Source organism: Crocodylus siamensis, chromosome 1 (genome assembly GCF_052110815.1).
Source record: "Crocodylus siamensis isolate JL-2025a chromosome 1, ASM5211081v1, whole genome shotgun sequence".
In the NCBI taxonomy this organism is placed as follows: Eukaryota; Metazoa; Chordata; order Crocodylia; family Crocodylidae; genus Crocodylus; species Crocodylus siamensis.
Window position 1 is genome coordinate 249757644 of NC_143395.1, and position 17684 is coordinate 249775327.

At 39.1% G+C, this 17684-nt stretch overlaps 1 protein-coding gene across 1 annotated transcript in view; it reads left to right on the forward strand.

The window, feature by feature from the left end:
• NCAM2 (neural cell adhesion molecule 2) overlaps positions 1-17140 on the forward strand; it is a 535968-nt gene extending 518828 nt beyond the window's left edge. Inside the window, exons 17-18 of the mRNA XM_090060216.1 lie at positions 2526-2645; positions 10097-17140. Coding sequence (XP_089916342.1) covers positions 2526-2645; positions 10097-10208 — 232 coding nt within the window. The 3' untranslated portion in view covers positions 10209-17140. The remainder of the gene's footprint in view (positions 1-2525; positions 2646-10096) is intronic.
• Positions 17141-17684: the final 544 nt, after the last annotated feature.

Sequence of the window (17684 nt, forward strand, 5' to 3'; positions counted from 1 at the left end):
TATGTGCCAGATTCTAACTTACAAATCAGCCCTTTTATCATGTTATGGCAATAGACAAAGGCCCTAAGTTAGCTCTAAATTGTATAATGCTAACTTTTAGGCTCTTTATACTGCCAAATCAGTATAAGTGACTTCCAGCACAGTAAGCATCTGGCCCTATGCTTTCATCACTGGCTAAGTACAGACATTCAAAAGGCTCGAGGTGGAATCAGTCTAAGTTTGCGGTTTTCTGTAAGCAGCATAGGTTAGTTTGGTAGTGAACAGAACACATGTTCAATTCTTCGGTGGGGAAGAGGGGGTCACACAGGCAGGCTGCACTGGTGAGGCATGTCTGCATGTCTTCATTTATACACATACATTTTTGTCCCTCAACGCACTGACGATCCATCACGTTGGAGAAGACACAAGCTGAAATGAACTGCTCTGAGCCACATTCAGTTGTATAAGTGGCAAAATGCACCTCGGTGCACAGAAAATGGCAACGGCACGCTTTTGAACTAAAGCACCTCCAAAGTGTTTTAGTACAAAGTGTGCCGCCGCTGTTTTCTTACCACTGACACTCATTTCGTTGTTTATACAGCTGCTTTTTAAAGGATCTAGTGCTGCGGCACTTACGTGTGTAAAAATGCCCCCAGTATTCTGCGCAGGCTTCCTAGGCTGCCAGAGATTGCCAAGCAGAGATGAGCACCTGGCCCATCCCCTGATAGGCTGCCAGGCATAGGTGAGCATGCCCTCTCCCCCTGCTCTTTCATCTTTCATCTATGGGCATCCTTCAGCTGCAAACAGGCAGTGCCAGGGGGTGGGCAGGAGATGTGTGTCTCTGCAGAAAAAAAAACCCCCATCATGAAGCACCCCATGAGGAACACACAGACCTGACACTGAGCCCAACAGAGCCCCCATGATTAGGTGCAGCACCACAGAGCCCATCTGGTCTGCCGGGCATGGGAAAGTATTTCCACACCCTTCCCGCCCTCCCCACAATGCTGTCTGATGGCAGCTGTCAGATGCCTGTGCTTGACAGCTTCTAACTAGCACTCAGCTTTAATGCCTCATAAATTGAACACTTCCACTTGAAGTCTTCAAAAATAAGCATTAATTTGATTCATGTTGGCTAAAACTTGAATTCAGTTTTCACAGGTAAATAAGCACTTATTAGGTATCACTTTTCAGATAGCCCAAGGCTTTGGGGTATTATTTTAACATATGCATCCCTAGTTGGTCAATTTATAGTTTACACTTGTCTGTCTAGTACACTCATTACCTGCATCTCTCTGCTGCATTCCTCACTGGTAAGAAATAAAGACTCTTTATCAATGCTCGCCCATGCCTGACAGCCCAGTTGGGCTTCATGGAGCTGTGCCCACTTGTAGGTGTTCTCCTGGGTTAATGTGACAGGTGTTTATGTAGGGTGCTTAATGACGGGGTTTGTGCAGGGACTCATATGCCTCCCTTTCCTATGTTGGTGCTGACTCGGCTCTGTGACACCTCGGGGACAGGGCACACTGGGTGTTTGATCAGAGCAGCTGAGTCTAGGGCCAATGCCAGCACACCTTCCTTCAAGAGGGGGCTAGTGGGGGCAGCAAAGGAACCTGGAATGCCAGTGGACAGTGACCTAACATGAATTGAAAGGGATTCTGGTACATAAGTTTGATTCACTGGTCTAATCTAAATTGATTAAGTTTGAGTACACATCGATTCAGATCTGTCTTAGGTTGGGTTCTGCCATTTTTTAAACCAATCTAAGTACACTGACTTTTTTGTTCTGTTATGGATATAGACCGGTTTCCAATCACTTATACAGATAAAAATGCAGTGTCTGTACCTAGTACTCTATAATGTCTTAAGAGTACAGTATAAGATTATTCCTAGCCCACCGTGATTATTAGGAAATGGTCATTCTTCTGCTAAATGTGGTTATATATAAAATAGATAAGTATCCATAGCTACAGAATGAGTTGAATAGTGTAAGGCAGGGCTGTCCAACTTCTGAGTGGCTAATGGCTGCACTCTATGTGCACCACACACAGTGCCACACTGCACTGCGTGGGTTGTGCTGTACTATATTGCACTACATGGGCCACCCCTACTGTGCTGCGTTATGTAGGCATCTCTGCATGGTGCTTTGCTGTAAGTGCACCAGGCCTCACAAGACAGGCTCCTTTGGCTTCACAGTCTGCACTGTTCCCTCTCCCCCAGTGGGTGGGAAGCAGAAACTAGGGGAGGGAGTTAGGATCCCAGAGATTCAGACAGCAGCACCAAAAGAGCAGTACAGGAAGAAGTGCCTGGACCAGGATCAGAGGAGTAATATCTGCATCAGGATTTAGGGAAGAGGCCACCCATTGGACAGCCCTGCTTTAAAAGTATCAAAAACATGTCATGTTGAATGTGTTCTAGTGCCATAAGTGATAATAGACTGTTTTTTTTCTTTGGTTAGGATTTGAAATGAGGGGACTTGCTAATTAATAAAGTGTAACACATGCTAAAGACATGACAATGGAGGTTAAGGTTCTTCTAATAATTTTTAGGAAAGATGGATCAAAAGAGCCAATAGTGGAAATGAGAACAGAGGATGAAAGAAATACTAATCATGAAGATGGGAGCCCGGTAAATGAGCCAAATGAAACAACGCCACTCACAGAACCTGAGTACGTAATCTTGAATTTCTAATAGATACCTGATTAGAATAAATAAATTTGTGAAACTATGCAAAAGAGAAAAAGTAATGTTAATAGTGTTGTGAAAGCGATCTATTGTGTATGATTTATTATCAGTGTGACATTTACAGTAGTCATTCTAAAGCAGTCATAGCTTAACAGCAAGATCAAGGGCGTCTCCATCCCTTTCCCACTTTACTTTCTCACCCACAGCACTACTAAATCTGCTGTGCATGGGCTTTTCCCTGCTGTAGAGGTGATGAAGACCGGGGTGGAGAGTAATGGAAAAATCTCTGACTGCTTTACATTCTGGTTGCTCTTGGTTCCTAGAGGTGCACTTTCATTGAGTCCTACAGCCAGATGCTTACCTGCCTGCATCCAGGTGCTGCTTTCTGGCCTTTTGAAAACAAAGGCCTTTTTTGATTATTCAGTTCCTGCTACCCTAAGCACTCCCAAAGGGTGTTATCAACATCCAGTTGTTCGTGTGAATCCATTTGCAGTAACCGGCAGAATTGTGTTGAGATAAAGCCCTTCTTGTTTGTTGCTTCATTCCTCAATAACTTTTCCCTGGTCTTGAAACCCCATTCAGAGAAAAGGGTACTCATAGGATATGATTTGCCTTATAACAGATCATGGGCAAGCATGAGATCCGTCATCTCAAATACGATCCGTCATCTCAATACAATATTCTGAAATGTTTTTATTATTTTACTTTTTCTTCCCTTGCAAATTAGGTTTACACTTGCAAATAAATATTAAAAGATGTAGTAGCAATACCACTCCTTTAGAAGAACCCAAGCAATTGACTTAAAAGAAAGTAGATCAATTACTGAAGAGATTCATCCAAAAAAATTGTGCCATTCCAATAGGAATTTGTATTTATGAAAGGGGAAGCTGGCCTGTTGTGGGGACCTGCTGGCTAATAAAACATAACACTCATAGGGTGAATCTGCACGTGCGCTTTAATGCTCCTTAGCCTGTTTTAATGCTCATGAAGGCATCATAGAAAAACCATGCTCTTTAGCGAAAATAGGGTAATGTGCCTTTTTCTAGTGCCTCACAATGAAGGGCCTCTATACATGTGCTCCAGGGCGGAGGCGGGGAGAGGGCACTTTAATTAGAGCGGTTCTAAGAACCGCTCTAATTAAAGCATCTGCAACATCATGTGCATTCAGCATCCCATGCTTCAAAATGGCAGTGGAGGTGCTTGAACTAAAGCTCACTCAACGAGCTTTAGTTCGAGTGCCCCTGCTACTGTTTTGAAGCACAGGGACACTGAATAGAAGTGACACGGAGGGTGTTAGAGCACATTAATTAACATGCTGCAACAGACTCAGTTAATCACGTTGGAGTAGACATCCAGCACATGTGTAGGTGCCCAGAGATGCGTTTCCTTAAGTGCATTAATGAATATGTAGATATGCCCTCAGTGCTGAAAACATGGTTCAAGAATAAATAAGGGGAAGACAGAAACCATCCAATTCACTATTTTTACAGTCTGTTTTTAAATTCACTATTTTTAAATACAACTAGTTTTGTAAAGGAAAGAAATATTTTGGAAATACAATAAAGACTCTTACTAGCCATCATATAAAACTGCAAAATATAAGAAGCTTCATATCGTTGATCAAAGTTGAATGCTATGAGCTTGCATTGACAGATGGAAAAAAAATGTTTGGGGATTCTACTGCAATTGTAGCATGTTCCTGTCTTAATAATGTGTTACTTGAGAATTTCAAGCTTCAGGTAATAAATCAACTACAAAATGAGTTGAATGATTCAACTGTTATATCCAGTCAAAGTTTGTTACTGGACAACTGCCATGCAGATTCCATGTAATGAGAACTGCTTAGACACCACAGGAAAGAGTACTATAAAAGCCCATAGCCAGCTGAAAACTGTTTTCTTTCACCAGTACATTTGTGAAACAATATTGTTGAATGCAAAATTGCCAGCACAAAGACCTGAACAAGTGTTTAATGTAATTCAGTAACACTGTTAGGGCATATGTAACTGTGATACTACTCTAATCATTCAGTGTTACTGTAGCACTATAAAGATGTTTAAACGATTGCAACTGACAATAACAAACAGCATGGACAAACCTACAGGCCACGTCCAGACAAGCGTGGTTGAGTGGTATGTGGCACCGTGCACATACATACCACATGTTCAGGTCTTATCTATGCTCAAAGTTTGAGGAGATCCTGGGGTCAAAAAAAATGGCACAAAAAAAAAAGAGGAGTGGTACACTTTGGGGTAGCAAGTGCCACCCAAAATCAGAGCTTGGCTGGCTGGAGCCACACTCCAGCTGCTGGCCAGGCTCGGAGAGAGAGGATCACCACTACTGTAGCCCCAGGAGGCCCCCAGGACCCAAGGTAAGGCTGTTGGGGTCAGCTTAGTGCTGGACCCAGCCTCCCCTAACCAAGCTGGGGTAACCTGCCACACACCAGAAGGCACGTGGCACAGGAGTTCCCCAGGGACAAGTAGCAGCAACACAACTTGTCTCCAGGGAAACAAACATCTATGCTCGTGCAGACACAGCCACAGGATACAAACTATTGCACAGAGAACTATATTAGACGAAGACGAAAACCACTTTTAATGTCCATCTCCAATCTTTGGACCTGGTTTGGTTTCTGAACCAAATGATAGCCTGCCTCAAGGATGCCCTATACTCTTCTAAGTGCTGTGACCCTCAATAGGCTGCTTTGGCTGTAGCCTACTGCAGGTGTAGCATTGCTTAAATGCAATGACTGCTGTAGCATTCTTTGATCAGACACTTGTCTTCTAACCTTATCTTATAGTTTGAAGTCAAGAGAGAGTGTCATAGAGCTGTGGCAAACTTCAGGGATCTTGAATGGAGAAGTACAGCTTACTGGAGAGGGTCATCAGAAAGCCAGTCATTTTGACATGGCTAGAAAGCTGCATGCTTCTCCATAAGATGGCTCCCATAAAGAAGACCCAGCTTAATTTTTCTGGAACACAGAATCCTCTTATCTGAATCATCTAGTACATGGCTCATGAAATATGGTGTCAGCAGTCAGTGAAGCAATTCAGAACAAAGAAGAGACTATGATGAAAGGGCAAAGTGACACCAGAAACAGAGTGCAAAGGCAGCATGGAAGGACTTTGATCACTGGCAAAGTGCTGGATTTCCATTTTTAAAAAACCTTCATACAAACATAGGAATGGAAGCAATAATGAAATCAGCACACTGAGCTGAATATAGGGCATAAAGATAAGATAAAGACAAGAAAATGGAAGGTTTTTCTTAATTTTTACTATCTCACATAGACAAAGAAAGGTTGAAACACGGGTGCCAGTTGTTTCAGCAAATATGTTAGAGCAGCTGATAAAGGTGTATGATGCACGGAAATTCCAAATCTTGTAGTAGTAATGGGTAAGATTTCATAATACTTTGCCTCTACACAGAAGTATTGTGGTTATGTAGAGGAAAAATAATTGTAAAAAGGTTTAACTTACATGAAGAATCAATTTCACACCTCTAGTTAGTTTGTTAAAACCAAAGTTTATTTTTCTGTTCAATAAAACAGCAAATGCAACAATCTTAGGTTTATCCAGGAATAGATATGCATATAAAGATAGCAAGTAGAGTTGCTAATCACCCTAATGTCATACTCTAGCTTACCTTGCAGTAATTTGAGTTCCCATACCTGGAGGGAAGATTTACTTACCCAAAGCAAATCAACAGTTTTTAAAGGGGTCCACATTATTCCTTTTGCCATCACAAAAGGATGCACGTCTCTAAGTAGTTAACGATTCCCATGACTGACAAATACTTCTGGGCATGATAGAAGGGGGGACAGGCTACAACTAGATCTGGACAGGTTACAGGGGTGGGCAGATGAGAATAGGATGGAATTCAGTACTGACAAATGCAAGGTACTGCACTTAGGGAGAAAGAATTAGCACCATACCTACAGGCTGGGGAACTCCCTTCTCATCAGTACAGATGCAGAAAAGGATCTTGGTGTCATTATTGATTCCAAGATGAACATGGGCCGCCAATGTGAGGACGCAGTCAGCAAGGCTAACTATACCTTGTCACGCTTCCACAGATGCATCTCAAGCAGGTCCAAGGATGTGATCCTCCCCCTCTATGCGGCACTGGTCAGGGCACAGCTGGAGTACTGTGTCCAGTTCTGGGCACCGCACTTCAGGAGGGATGTGGACAACATTGAAAGGGTCCAGAGGAGGGCCACTCGCATAGTTAGGGAATAGCAGGGCAGGCCCTACAAGGAGAGGCTACAGGACCTGAAGCTGTTCAGCCTCCACAAGAGAAGGCCTAGATGGGAGCTGGTGGCCATCTATAAACTTACCAGGGGGGTCCAGTGGGGAACGGGAGAGACCCTGTTTCCCCGAGCACTACCAGGAGTAACTAGGAATAACAGCCACAATTTGATTGAGAGTAGGTTCAGGCTAGATATCAGGAGGTGCTACTTCACAATCAGGGTGGCTAGGATCTGGAACCAACTTCCAAGGGAAGTGGTGCTCGCTCCCTGGGGGTCTTCAAAAGGAGACTAGATAATCACCTTGCCAGGGTCATTTGACTCCAGCATTCTTTCCTGTGAATGGCAGGGTGTCGGACTTGATGATCTGCTCAGGTCCCTTCCGACCCTGCCAACTATGAAGGTATCTCAAAATACAGCCAAGCAAAAACTGTAAATATAGTGTGCAGTGAATACAAAACGAAAAAAAGATTAAATCTGGCATTAGAGTTCAAAAGTGATTTAAGAGAAGCAGGCAAACTCCAAAGCAATTGCGGACTTTTACACATTTCAAAATAAAGTTCAGTGTAAACCATGTCATGTTAAATCTTTTTTAATGAAACATCCATATAGACGTTTTTCTTTTTTATTTCAGTGAATATCAACCCTAAACCACAAGCTTAAGACTTTGATATTAAAGAGAGAGTCTTTAAAATGGAAAACTCATCACCTCTCAAGTTTTGATTTCCTTTTTTTTTCTTTGTAATGAAAGCCATTCTCATTACACATTGACTTAAATTTAAGGAAGCATGTGTGCTGATTGTCCTACATTAATGAGAATCAAGCAAGTCTTCTCATTTGGAACAAAAATAAACTATTTCTGGTACACTCTGCTCCATATCCTAAATGGTCTTCTGTTTAGTATCACAGAATACGATCAGTCCATTTACTTCTAAGTCACAAGAATGTCTATGTATTTCTCTGTACTGGTTTCTGCCCAATTACTTTAGATTTTCAACTCCAAAGTTACAAATCATGATTACAGAAGACATTTTTTAGCACATGTTTAAGATCTTTTAATACTGAGGCCTTTGGCACTGGTTTTCAATTTACAATTAAAAATATATATTTTAAAAGCCACAGTACTCTTGCCCTTACCTGTCATCTTATTTTAATTCATTTTCTGATGTCATTACCATCTTCCATTCTGTGAGCTGGATTCTCCATTTCATCAACTTGTGGAAGAAAGTGAACTTAAACTAGCCAGAGGTCATTGCCAGAGAGTCCCCCTGGGCCAGATGAATGATAATCTCGGAGCAAGCCTGCCTTCCTTTGTTTTTTTTTCTCAAAGATCATTTGTTTTCATTGCTTTATCTTTTGATAAATAGCAATTTTCCTTGCTTATTTCATCAAGCACCAATATCAAAAGAGTAGTGAGTTGGGTATTGTTTTATTTATTGATATTAAATAATGTGATTGCAAACCTTTCCTAAGGGATGCGTCAGATAGGTTTTGAATAGTGCCTTGCTCTTTAGGATATCAAAGCAATCAAAAAGATAGTTTACTGAGAAATTTAAGAGTTGTCATGGATAAAAAGAAAATCAGATGTCTAGTGTTCTCCAAGTAAAAATACCCTGAAATAAAAAAAATAGATTAACCACAGTTATGCCTGGCAAATGTTGTAATAGTATGTTGGGTAAGCTATACACATTTTTTTACAGCAAGAAACTGGTGGTAAAAGCATCTGACATTTAACTAGGCATTTCACATGAGAGTATTGTAATCTCTTTTCTGTAAATTTGAGATAGAAATTTCAAAAGTGATCAACAGTGGTCTAACTGGGTTTTTTTCATTAAAATCAGGGACTAAAAGACCCCAAGGGATCACTAAGTCAGTTCTGAGGATTTTTGAAAATCTCATGGTCAAGGTTCACATGCAGAGTTTTCAGATAAGAAAAGTTTTCAACATTGGAAGAACAGAATAATATATCATCTGTCTGGAAGTTTGAGGAGTCAGTCATCCAGTCATCCCACAACATAGTCTGCTTATTAAAATGAGCTGAAATGTACAAGTTGGCTTGACTGAATACTAATAATTATTCAGAAATTTCTATTCCCATTCTCTCTCTCTCAAATATGAAATATATTTTAATGCACAAGATCAGACCCATAAGGCTAGAATAAATTCTTCTAAATCATATTTAACTTTAGGAAGTGATTCAGCAAAGTACTTGAACTAGGTCTATCCCTCTTCAGCAAAGCCTTAATCATGTACTTCACTTTAAGAGTGTCTAAGGACATCTATACACATTCTCCAGGGTGGAGGGTGCTTTAATTGGAGTAGCTCTGAGAAGCACTCTAATTAAACCACCCGCAGTGTATTCAGCATCCTGTGCTTCAATATGGTGGCAGGGATGCTGAATAAACATGATGTGCAGGCTGCTGGAGCACGCTAATTAGCGCACACTAGCAAACTTGCAGCAGACTCGATTAATCAAGTCTGCTCTGACACATGCTTATTAGCACACGTCAGAGCAGAGGTCTGTCATGTGTATAGGTGCCCTAGAGGTCCAGCTAAGGCTCTACTTAAGCCCTCCACTGAACTGGTCCTTAGTCTGGTTCTTTGGTGTTTTCTTCTACTTTTTGTAGAAATGTTTATTTACTTAAAGGCTTGGTAACTTTTTTTTAAACTGTCTCCTCTACTCACCTGGGGTGAAATCCTGACCTTGTTATAGCGGTGCAAAACTGCCATTGACTTCAATATACATCAAGAGAGACTAATTTAAGAATGAAATTTTGAAACTTTTCTCGGATTAATGATCCTTTGTATGGATCATCCAGTGACAGTGTAAGGCTAGATTGTGGCTTTTCGCACACCACCACATAGAGAAATAATGGGGAACATCTTCATCTGCCCTAGCTCCTTCTACTGCAGTGCACTAGAGAGAACTGACTCCCCAGAGCTCCTTTTCCTCCTATGCATCTAACTGAGTAGGTAAAAAAGGATAGATAATGGTCTCTTAGTCTGCTCTTGGGACTTTGTAGCTGTGCCATGAATCTCACTTTCCTGAGATTCATGGCAAAGCCATGCTTTATTCCTTAGAGGCTTTATATGAGATAGTCACCATCTACATTGCCTAAAAATACTCACATGCTTCTGAAGGGTAATAGGTGTTATTTTTAGTAAATAATGTTGTGATTTTTCTCACAGGAAACTGCCACTAAAGGAAGAAAATGGGAAAGAAGCTTTAAATCCAGAAACTATAGAAATCAAAGTTATGAATGACATCATCCAGTCAAAAGAAGATGATAGCAAAGCATAATAAGATAACTACAGCTGTCTGAAAAGCATATGGATTGGAGTAACCCTGTGACCAAAACTTTATGGCTGACCTTAACGTCTTGGACAACTTAAGCTTGGAATAGTTAGTACATGTGTACATATGATCAAAATACTTCTGTCTACAGTACCTTTTTATTTGGTTTTGTTAATGGTTTTAGTATATGTAGTCCTGACTGATGCCAGTCCCATGGTATCAATTTGATAAAACCTACAGAATGAGAAACGTAATTTATTATATTGCAAAAGTGATCTATTTATAAAAAAGACTTTAAAAAACTCCCTGCCAGACAATATATCAAATTACTCCACAACCTTTGGTGCAAGCTAAATACACGAAAGAAAGTGTCATGTACTCTTGCTGTGTTTGTTTCCATTTGTATAGTTTAGGTTGCTTTTGAAAGAAAAAAAAATATCAGTATGAAATTTGAGACCACAGAATTGGCAAAGACTGGGCAGTCACTTCAGCTGTTTTTATAAATTGAAAAGAAATAGAATGACTGACTACTATATGGTGACAAGCCTGCAGTTTCACATGGGTTCTTTAGCACAGTAAATTTTAATAAACATGATGTACAGATTAACAACCAAAATTACTAAATACCTTGCATTAAAAAATGTTGGCCTCATCCTAGCTATGTGATTTTGATGCTGAAAGGCCACAGGAATTTTCAGTGCTTCAGATATTCTGTATTAATGTTTGGAAGATCATGTGTGAACTGAAATGTGGAAACTTGTTTTGTGTGAAAAGAAAACTAATTTATGATAATAGCTTTTGGTTTCAGATGAAACCTTCAAATAAACACAAGCTCAAATTAGTTGCCTCAATGTATTTATACATATATATATATTTTTTTTTTTAATTTTCATTCTAGCCATTTAGTCAGGGAATGATTCTCTGCATTTCAATATAACAAATAAGTTGTTCACTCCAACTCAGCATGTATGTTATAAAACAGTTGCACTTATTTAAATAACAGTTTCTGCTTTATAATTTTACACCCATTTGTCCTGGAAAACACAACAGGAAAGGAGAAAAGGAAAGACTTTGACTAAATGGCTAAGAACATTTTAAATGATTAAATTTTCAGGCAAATATTTTTATTAAACATTCTCCAAAACAATTGTTTTCACTTATTCTAGTAACTGTACCTATGGTGTTCCAATAATCCATTTTTAGGTGAAAAAATAATCCCTGTCTACAATTCATTATTTTTCCAGCATTAAAAATAGGAGAAATAACTTTTCAGAGCCTCTGGCACAGAATATCCATCACCTTCCATACTGCTCAAGCCTGCATTTTGAAAGCAACAAATATATTCTACAAAAGACCCCAAAAATATAATATTTAGGCATGAGTTGTTGAGCAACCCACAAATGTTACCCAGCTGAACTCAGAGTACGTAAGTCTGCTGAATAGATTCACAGCCTCATAAATTTACCTCAAGCTCTGAATTTGACTCAGTAATAGTATTTAGTTGATCCAGTCTCCCAGAGACCATCATGTACCTTTTAACTGATACTTTGTAGTTATAGAAAGGGGATGACTTCTGTGCAGCAAAGCTAAAAATTTAAGGGAAATGAGGAAAATGACTGCTTCCCTTTCCCACCGGTCCAATTACTGGTTGTTTACAGACACTGCTGCAAGTATGTTGAAATTCAAGGTCCTTAGCTTCTTGTCCTTAAACACTTTATGAAATTAAGCTAGCTCCAGAAAACCCCAACAATTTTGTAAGATTGTCCCTTTAAAATCCTTCCTAGTTGTCAGTCAGTCAGGGAAGAAGCCACAAAGAGTCAAGCAGTCAGAGACAAAAAAAAGTAGGACTAGGATCGTAAGCTAAGCTTGTCTACAAAACTAGAAATGAGGAGATAAAATTGGGGTGGGAGATGTAGCAGTGGACTATGAAGCCTCTGAAAGATAAGTTGCCTCTTGAAATGCTAAACTGCTGCCCCTGGATAAGGGAAAGCTGAAGAGGTTCTATTTTAGAGGTCTCCAGCTTGCTTCCAGGAACTGAGCAGGCATTTGCACAGTATTATTAGACAGCTGTCTACTAACTTTGTCTTTTGTTCCCTCCTGGACCTAAGAAGTCAAAAATTAAAGTCAGTCATTAAAGTGATGGGATTTGCCTCTAGCCAATAATACACAGAACCACATTTCACATAAAAGGCATATATGTCACTGGAGTGTCTCCCGTTGTCAAAATTCAAGGGAAAAAAACCCACAGGATTCAAAAGTTGAGTTCTGAACTTCACTCTGTCACCTCCCCAAACAATATTTTTACTAGGATCACTGAGTAAGTAATTCTTCAATCCCCAGAAATTCCTACCATGAGAAGGCCAGATTTTGCCACTTTTACTCATATTGTACTCAAAGCTCACTATCCAAATAATGCTGTTTGAAACCAAGGGGACTGTTTTCACATTAAAGTACCTTACCTAGTGAGCAAGGATGGTAGAACCTAAATCAGGTTATAGGTGTTTTTAGCGGTGAAATGGGCCATATTCAGTTCGAATTCATATTTATCCCGAATCGGGGACAGTGATTCGATTCATTGATTTGGATTACTGTCCCAATTAGATTTGGCTGAATCCTTATCTGAAGATTTGATGCTGATTCAGAGAATCAGAGATTCGGCCATAGACACAGCTTTAAATGTTGTGTCTACATACCTCAAGGTACCAGGCATGTCTAGTGAATGCTATGATGGTGGGGCTAGTGGAACATCTACCAGGAGCATGGGGGAGGAGGTGCCCTGTATGCTCGGCAGTGAACCTGGAAGTGAACCTGAAGTACTTCCGGTCCACTTCTCGGACTGCTGCTGAGCACGCAGTTCTCCCCCCCGCACCCTGCACCCACCCGGCTTGGCAATCACCCATGGGGGGACCCCAGGTGCCCCCCCAGACCCAGGAGGACACCAGCTGCTGAGCCAGAGAGGTGCAGGGGGGCCCCCCGTGTGCTTCCTGGTGGACATGGAAGTAAACCGGAAGTGCTTCTGGTCCACTTCTGAGTCTGCTCCCGAGCACGCTGGGCATGCCCCGTGTTCCTGTGGGACGCTCCATCCACCCCACCATCTCAGCATTCACAAGCTGCCTGGTACCTTGAGGTATGTAGAAAAAAAACATTTAAAGTTGTGTCTATGTCTGAATTGTTGAATCTTTCTGAATCTCTTTGATTCAATTCGGAGAGATTAAATGGTCTCCTGATTTGATTCAGATTCAGAGATTCAGTCACCAAATCGAGCCATATCTCCACTGAATCGAATCAGCGACTGAAGCTTTGCACAGCCCAGTTAGTTTCCAAGGGTTATTATCTTCATCTGGAATTAGAAAATAACTTCTCAGGCAGCAAAGTCAAGAAACACTTCCCTGTCCCTTATCCAGAGAAATGATTTTTCCTTGAATGTGTTCTTAAATTAGGGGATGAACCCAAATAGGAACAGATTTGAAAATTGTCTATACAGCATGTTTATTATCTTTTTGCTTGCGCAACTTATTAAAAGCAAAAATACACTGAGAAATATATGTGACTACTTAGTATGTTAGTGGGAGCAGAAGTATTACCTAGTACACTGGTTTTTACATATCAAGAGATTTTCCCAAAAGTGTTTATGTTCTTCCTGCAGCTGAATCTCTTGCTAGTGATACAATGTGATGTTCGGAGAATTATAGGAAGCTAAATTACTGGTAGACTATTCTAAGTGCACTCTCTGATTTTCAGATTAGTAGAATATCTCTTGCTCCAAGCCATGTAAGAGAAAGACAAGACTACAACAGCTTTTTACATTATGACAGAAAACTCCAAAATGTCAACATTTGCAAATGTTTCCGAATGAGGGACAGCTTGTAGTAAATTGTAAGATACGTGTAGAACAGGAATAACATCACTTCTTTATTTTCCTTTCTTATTCTAGACTGAAAATATCGGATATCTGTATAAATGTCACTTTTACTGTCTGAAAGTAATTTTAAGTGTTAGTATGAAATGTCAGAAGAGTTGACTGAATATAACTATTTGTAAAAGTAATCTAAATGGTTACACTACTACAATTTGTGCGGGGTAAGAAGTCACTGGATTTTTTTGTCATTTCTTGATAGGTTACATGAAATATGGCAAAGACAATCTCTATTCAACAAAAGATAAGGAACAAAACAGCAAAAACAGCTTACTTTTTTATTAGAAAATGCATTTTGATTTACAAATATTTTTTAAAAAATTATTTGCAATTAACTTTTTTCAAGTTGTTCTAAAATATATTGTGGAGGGTAGGGCTTTTTTTCAGTTTTATTTTTTTGTCAAGGAAGAAATATTTACTATTCCACTGATGCTAATGCCTGATGTGACAAAGCTTAATTTATTTAGGACCCAGTTTTGTAAGCTTTTTTGTGTGGGTGAATCTTTAATTTCACCTTGGTGGGAATCTGCTTAGACAGAAGACTGCACTTACATAGGACAGCTTGCAAGAACAGGGACTATTTTCTGTCTTCGTCGTAGGTATGTGCAACTGTAGCACGCAGTGATAGTCATGGACAAATGCTGTTTGACAACAGTTCATGGTATAGTAAATTCCATTTAATGTCTTCAGCCTTTGCTTGATATTTATCCAAAAAAGTGGCTTTCTTTTTAATGATGGTAATTACATTGATCAACTCCTTATTTATTTAAGTGCCAATCATTGAACTGTAGTATTATAATCATGTCATATTTTGTGTTTCTTAGATCACATAATTAAGATGTATTTGTGCCTTTGGATAGCATGCCACTCTGCTTTATTAAAGAGAAATCTCTTCCAATAATTTGTTTACAAATCCTGTTTAAAAAGGTCTGAAGTTTTTTTACAATGATATACTTTCCTGCTCAAAAAACATAAAACTTATCTAAGGTAAACAGAAAGGTCATACTGTCTATTCACTTTAAAAATCAAAACCTAATGAAGAGTTTTGAGAGTTAGCAATTTTGTTTTCATTTACTGAGGGTATTCTTTACTGTGGGTATAGAAAGGTTCTGTTCAGGATTCTGGTAGGGGAGGCTATAGCACTGGTTTTATGCACTTTGACTAATGGCATTAAGATTCATCTAGTGATTCTCCACAGTAATATTCAGGCCTATTAGTCCTCCCATTCTCTTTAAAAAGTTAACATTTTTAGAGAGAAATCTGGAACCTCTTTCTAGCATTTTAGCTTTGGAATAAAACAGCTGTGAATGTTTGCTTCAGAATTGTTCATGATGCCATAATCTCCGTTATAGTTATCACAGGAAATAAGTTATTTAAAGTATATGCTGTTAGTATTGCATACGGCTCACTTCTAAGCAGAAGGCTGGCACAAGCCCATTAATTTCCTAACCTGCAACTATATCTATATATGTTTGTTTCTTCACAGAAAGTTACTGGGTGAAATTTTGATTTAATTGAAGTTAATGACAAACATCTGCATGACTAAAATTTATCCACTGACTTCTGTGGACACTTTTTCCTATATGCAGTCTTAGTGTATCAGGCGTTAGTGCACAAATGAGGCATACACAGCAGATCAGCCTAGTGCTAACTTAATGCATCGGGAAGAATTTCTCTGTTAGAATTTCTTGATTACTACAATATTATATCCCAGTTCTACCCCAGCCTTAGCATATTTTCAAACTTATCTTTACAGAAAGGAAAAAGTTGTTGTCTTCCATTATTTTTAAACTCAGTTTGGTTTCCTGAGGATAACTGCTTCAATGGAAAACAACTGTGTTTAATCAAATATTTATGGTTTTGTTTATTTAAACAAACCTTGAAAGGGAGATATTTTTCAGATCATAATGTTATTTAAGGAACCCCCCAACCAAAATGCTGCTGCTTTTAGAAAAAGGCATCATGTATGTGTGAAATTAGTATTCCATTGCACACATAAATGAACAATTTAGACCTGGGTCTATGAGGACCTGATCTAAATGGGAGGTTTTGCCATAGTTCCATTTTCTGATCTAGCCCTTAAAGATCGTCATTTACCTTTGCATTTTTCTTCTCATAAGGCATTGTGAGCCCTATGCTATTTGACTTTCAGACTTGAATGTTGGCCTTTTCTAGCCCAGAGAAATGTACTGCCAAATTGGTATTGGCAGATCTTAAATCACAGGTGGAATTTGGAGCCTAGCAGGATGGGTAGATGCAGTGCAAGAAAGCTGAAAAAAATGAGAGAAGCCAAAAAATAAATAATAAATAAATGAGAGAGAGAGAGGAGGTGAAAAGGCATGAGCTTGAGGAGGGAGCAGCCACTGAGTAAGCCAGTTGTGATGGAATCAGAGAAAAAGTGGAGCTGCTAAACCAAAAGTGGTCTCTGGAGAAGGCTCTTGGGATCAGAAATATCTTGAACTTGGACTACTAGAAACAGGGAAAGTATTAGTTCAGATAGACCCTTTAATCCCGCCATATAATTAAGATACATTTAAAAGAAAAAATGTAACGGAGAACGGAGGAAAGGGAAAACAAACCTTCAGAACGTATAGTCACCAGTAAGACAACACTGAAATAATTGAACCTTTCAGGAAAATGATGTCATTGCTAATGGTATTGAGTTCTTGCTAAGAATATATAAACTATTTAGACAAGATTTAAAAAATTGCTTTCCTGCCACAATGAGCACTCGGTATGTATTTTGTATGCTATGTGTATAAGCTAAAGCATACCATGCATTGTTTTTGTTATTCCAAACGTTGTCAACGGCCCACTTACAGTATACACCACCTGAATTAAATATTGATGAGTTAGCTACTACTGGAGCTAGTTTGTTTATTGTTTCAAAACCTTATGTCCCTATGAAATGCTGTGTATATATATATATCTAAACTGTAAAAAAAAAAAAAAAAGTAATACTGCAAATGCTGAAGTTTTGTATTTATGAAAGACATTGAAAGTATGGCTTAAAGTATATCAATTATTTGTCACTCTTCACCATTTGTATATTAATAGTAAAGATACTTTTACTTTAATGAAGTGTTGCAGTTTACATTTATTTTTGCTAAGGGTTAAGAATGAGTTGATTTACCAGGATTAACTCAAGGACATTCACCTTCTCAGAAACTTTTAAAATCGTTGCAGTCTTTTACTACTCTTCTAAATGAAATGGCATGTTATTGCCAAAAAGTAACGTAAATTATTTAGTCTCTCTTGTTATGGTAACTTCATGGACGGCTGAAAGGATACTCAGGTAAGTCTGTAATTTATAGTATTCTTTTAACTCAAATGCAGCAATTATTTGTTGCTATTGCTACTGCTACTGAAGCACCTCTAGAGATTGCAACCAAGATACCAGAGATGCTAGAGACTGAAACTTACAGGGTAATAAATCGCCATGTCTCAAAAAGCTTAGGTCAAGCATTTTAAAGGTACATATATTTGGAAAGGCAAATAAAAAGGCAGTTTATACCACTGGTGTTCTTAAAGCTGCTATTCAGCTACAGTTTAACCTACATCCACAT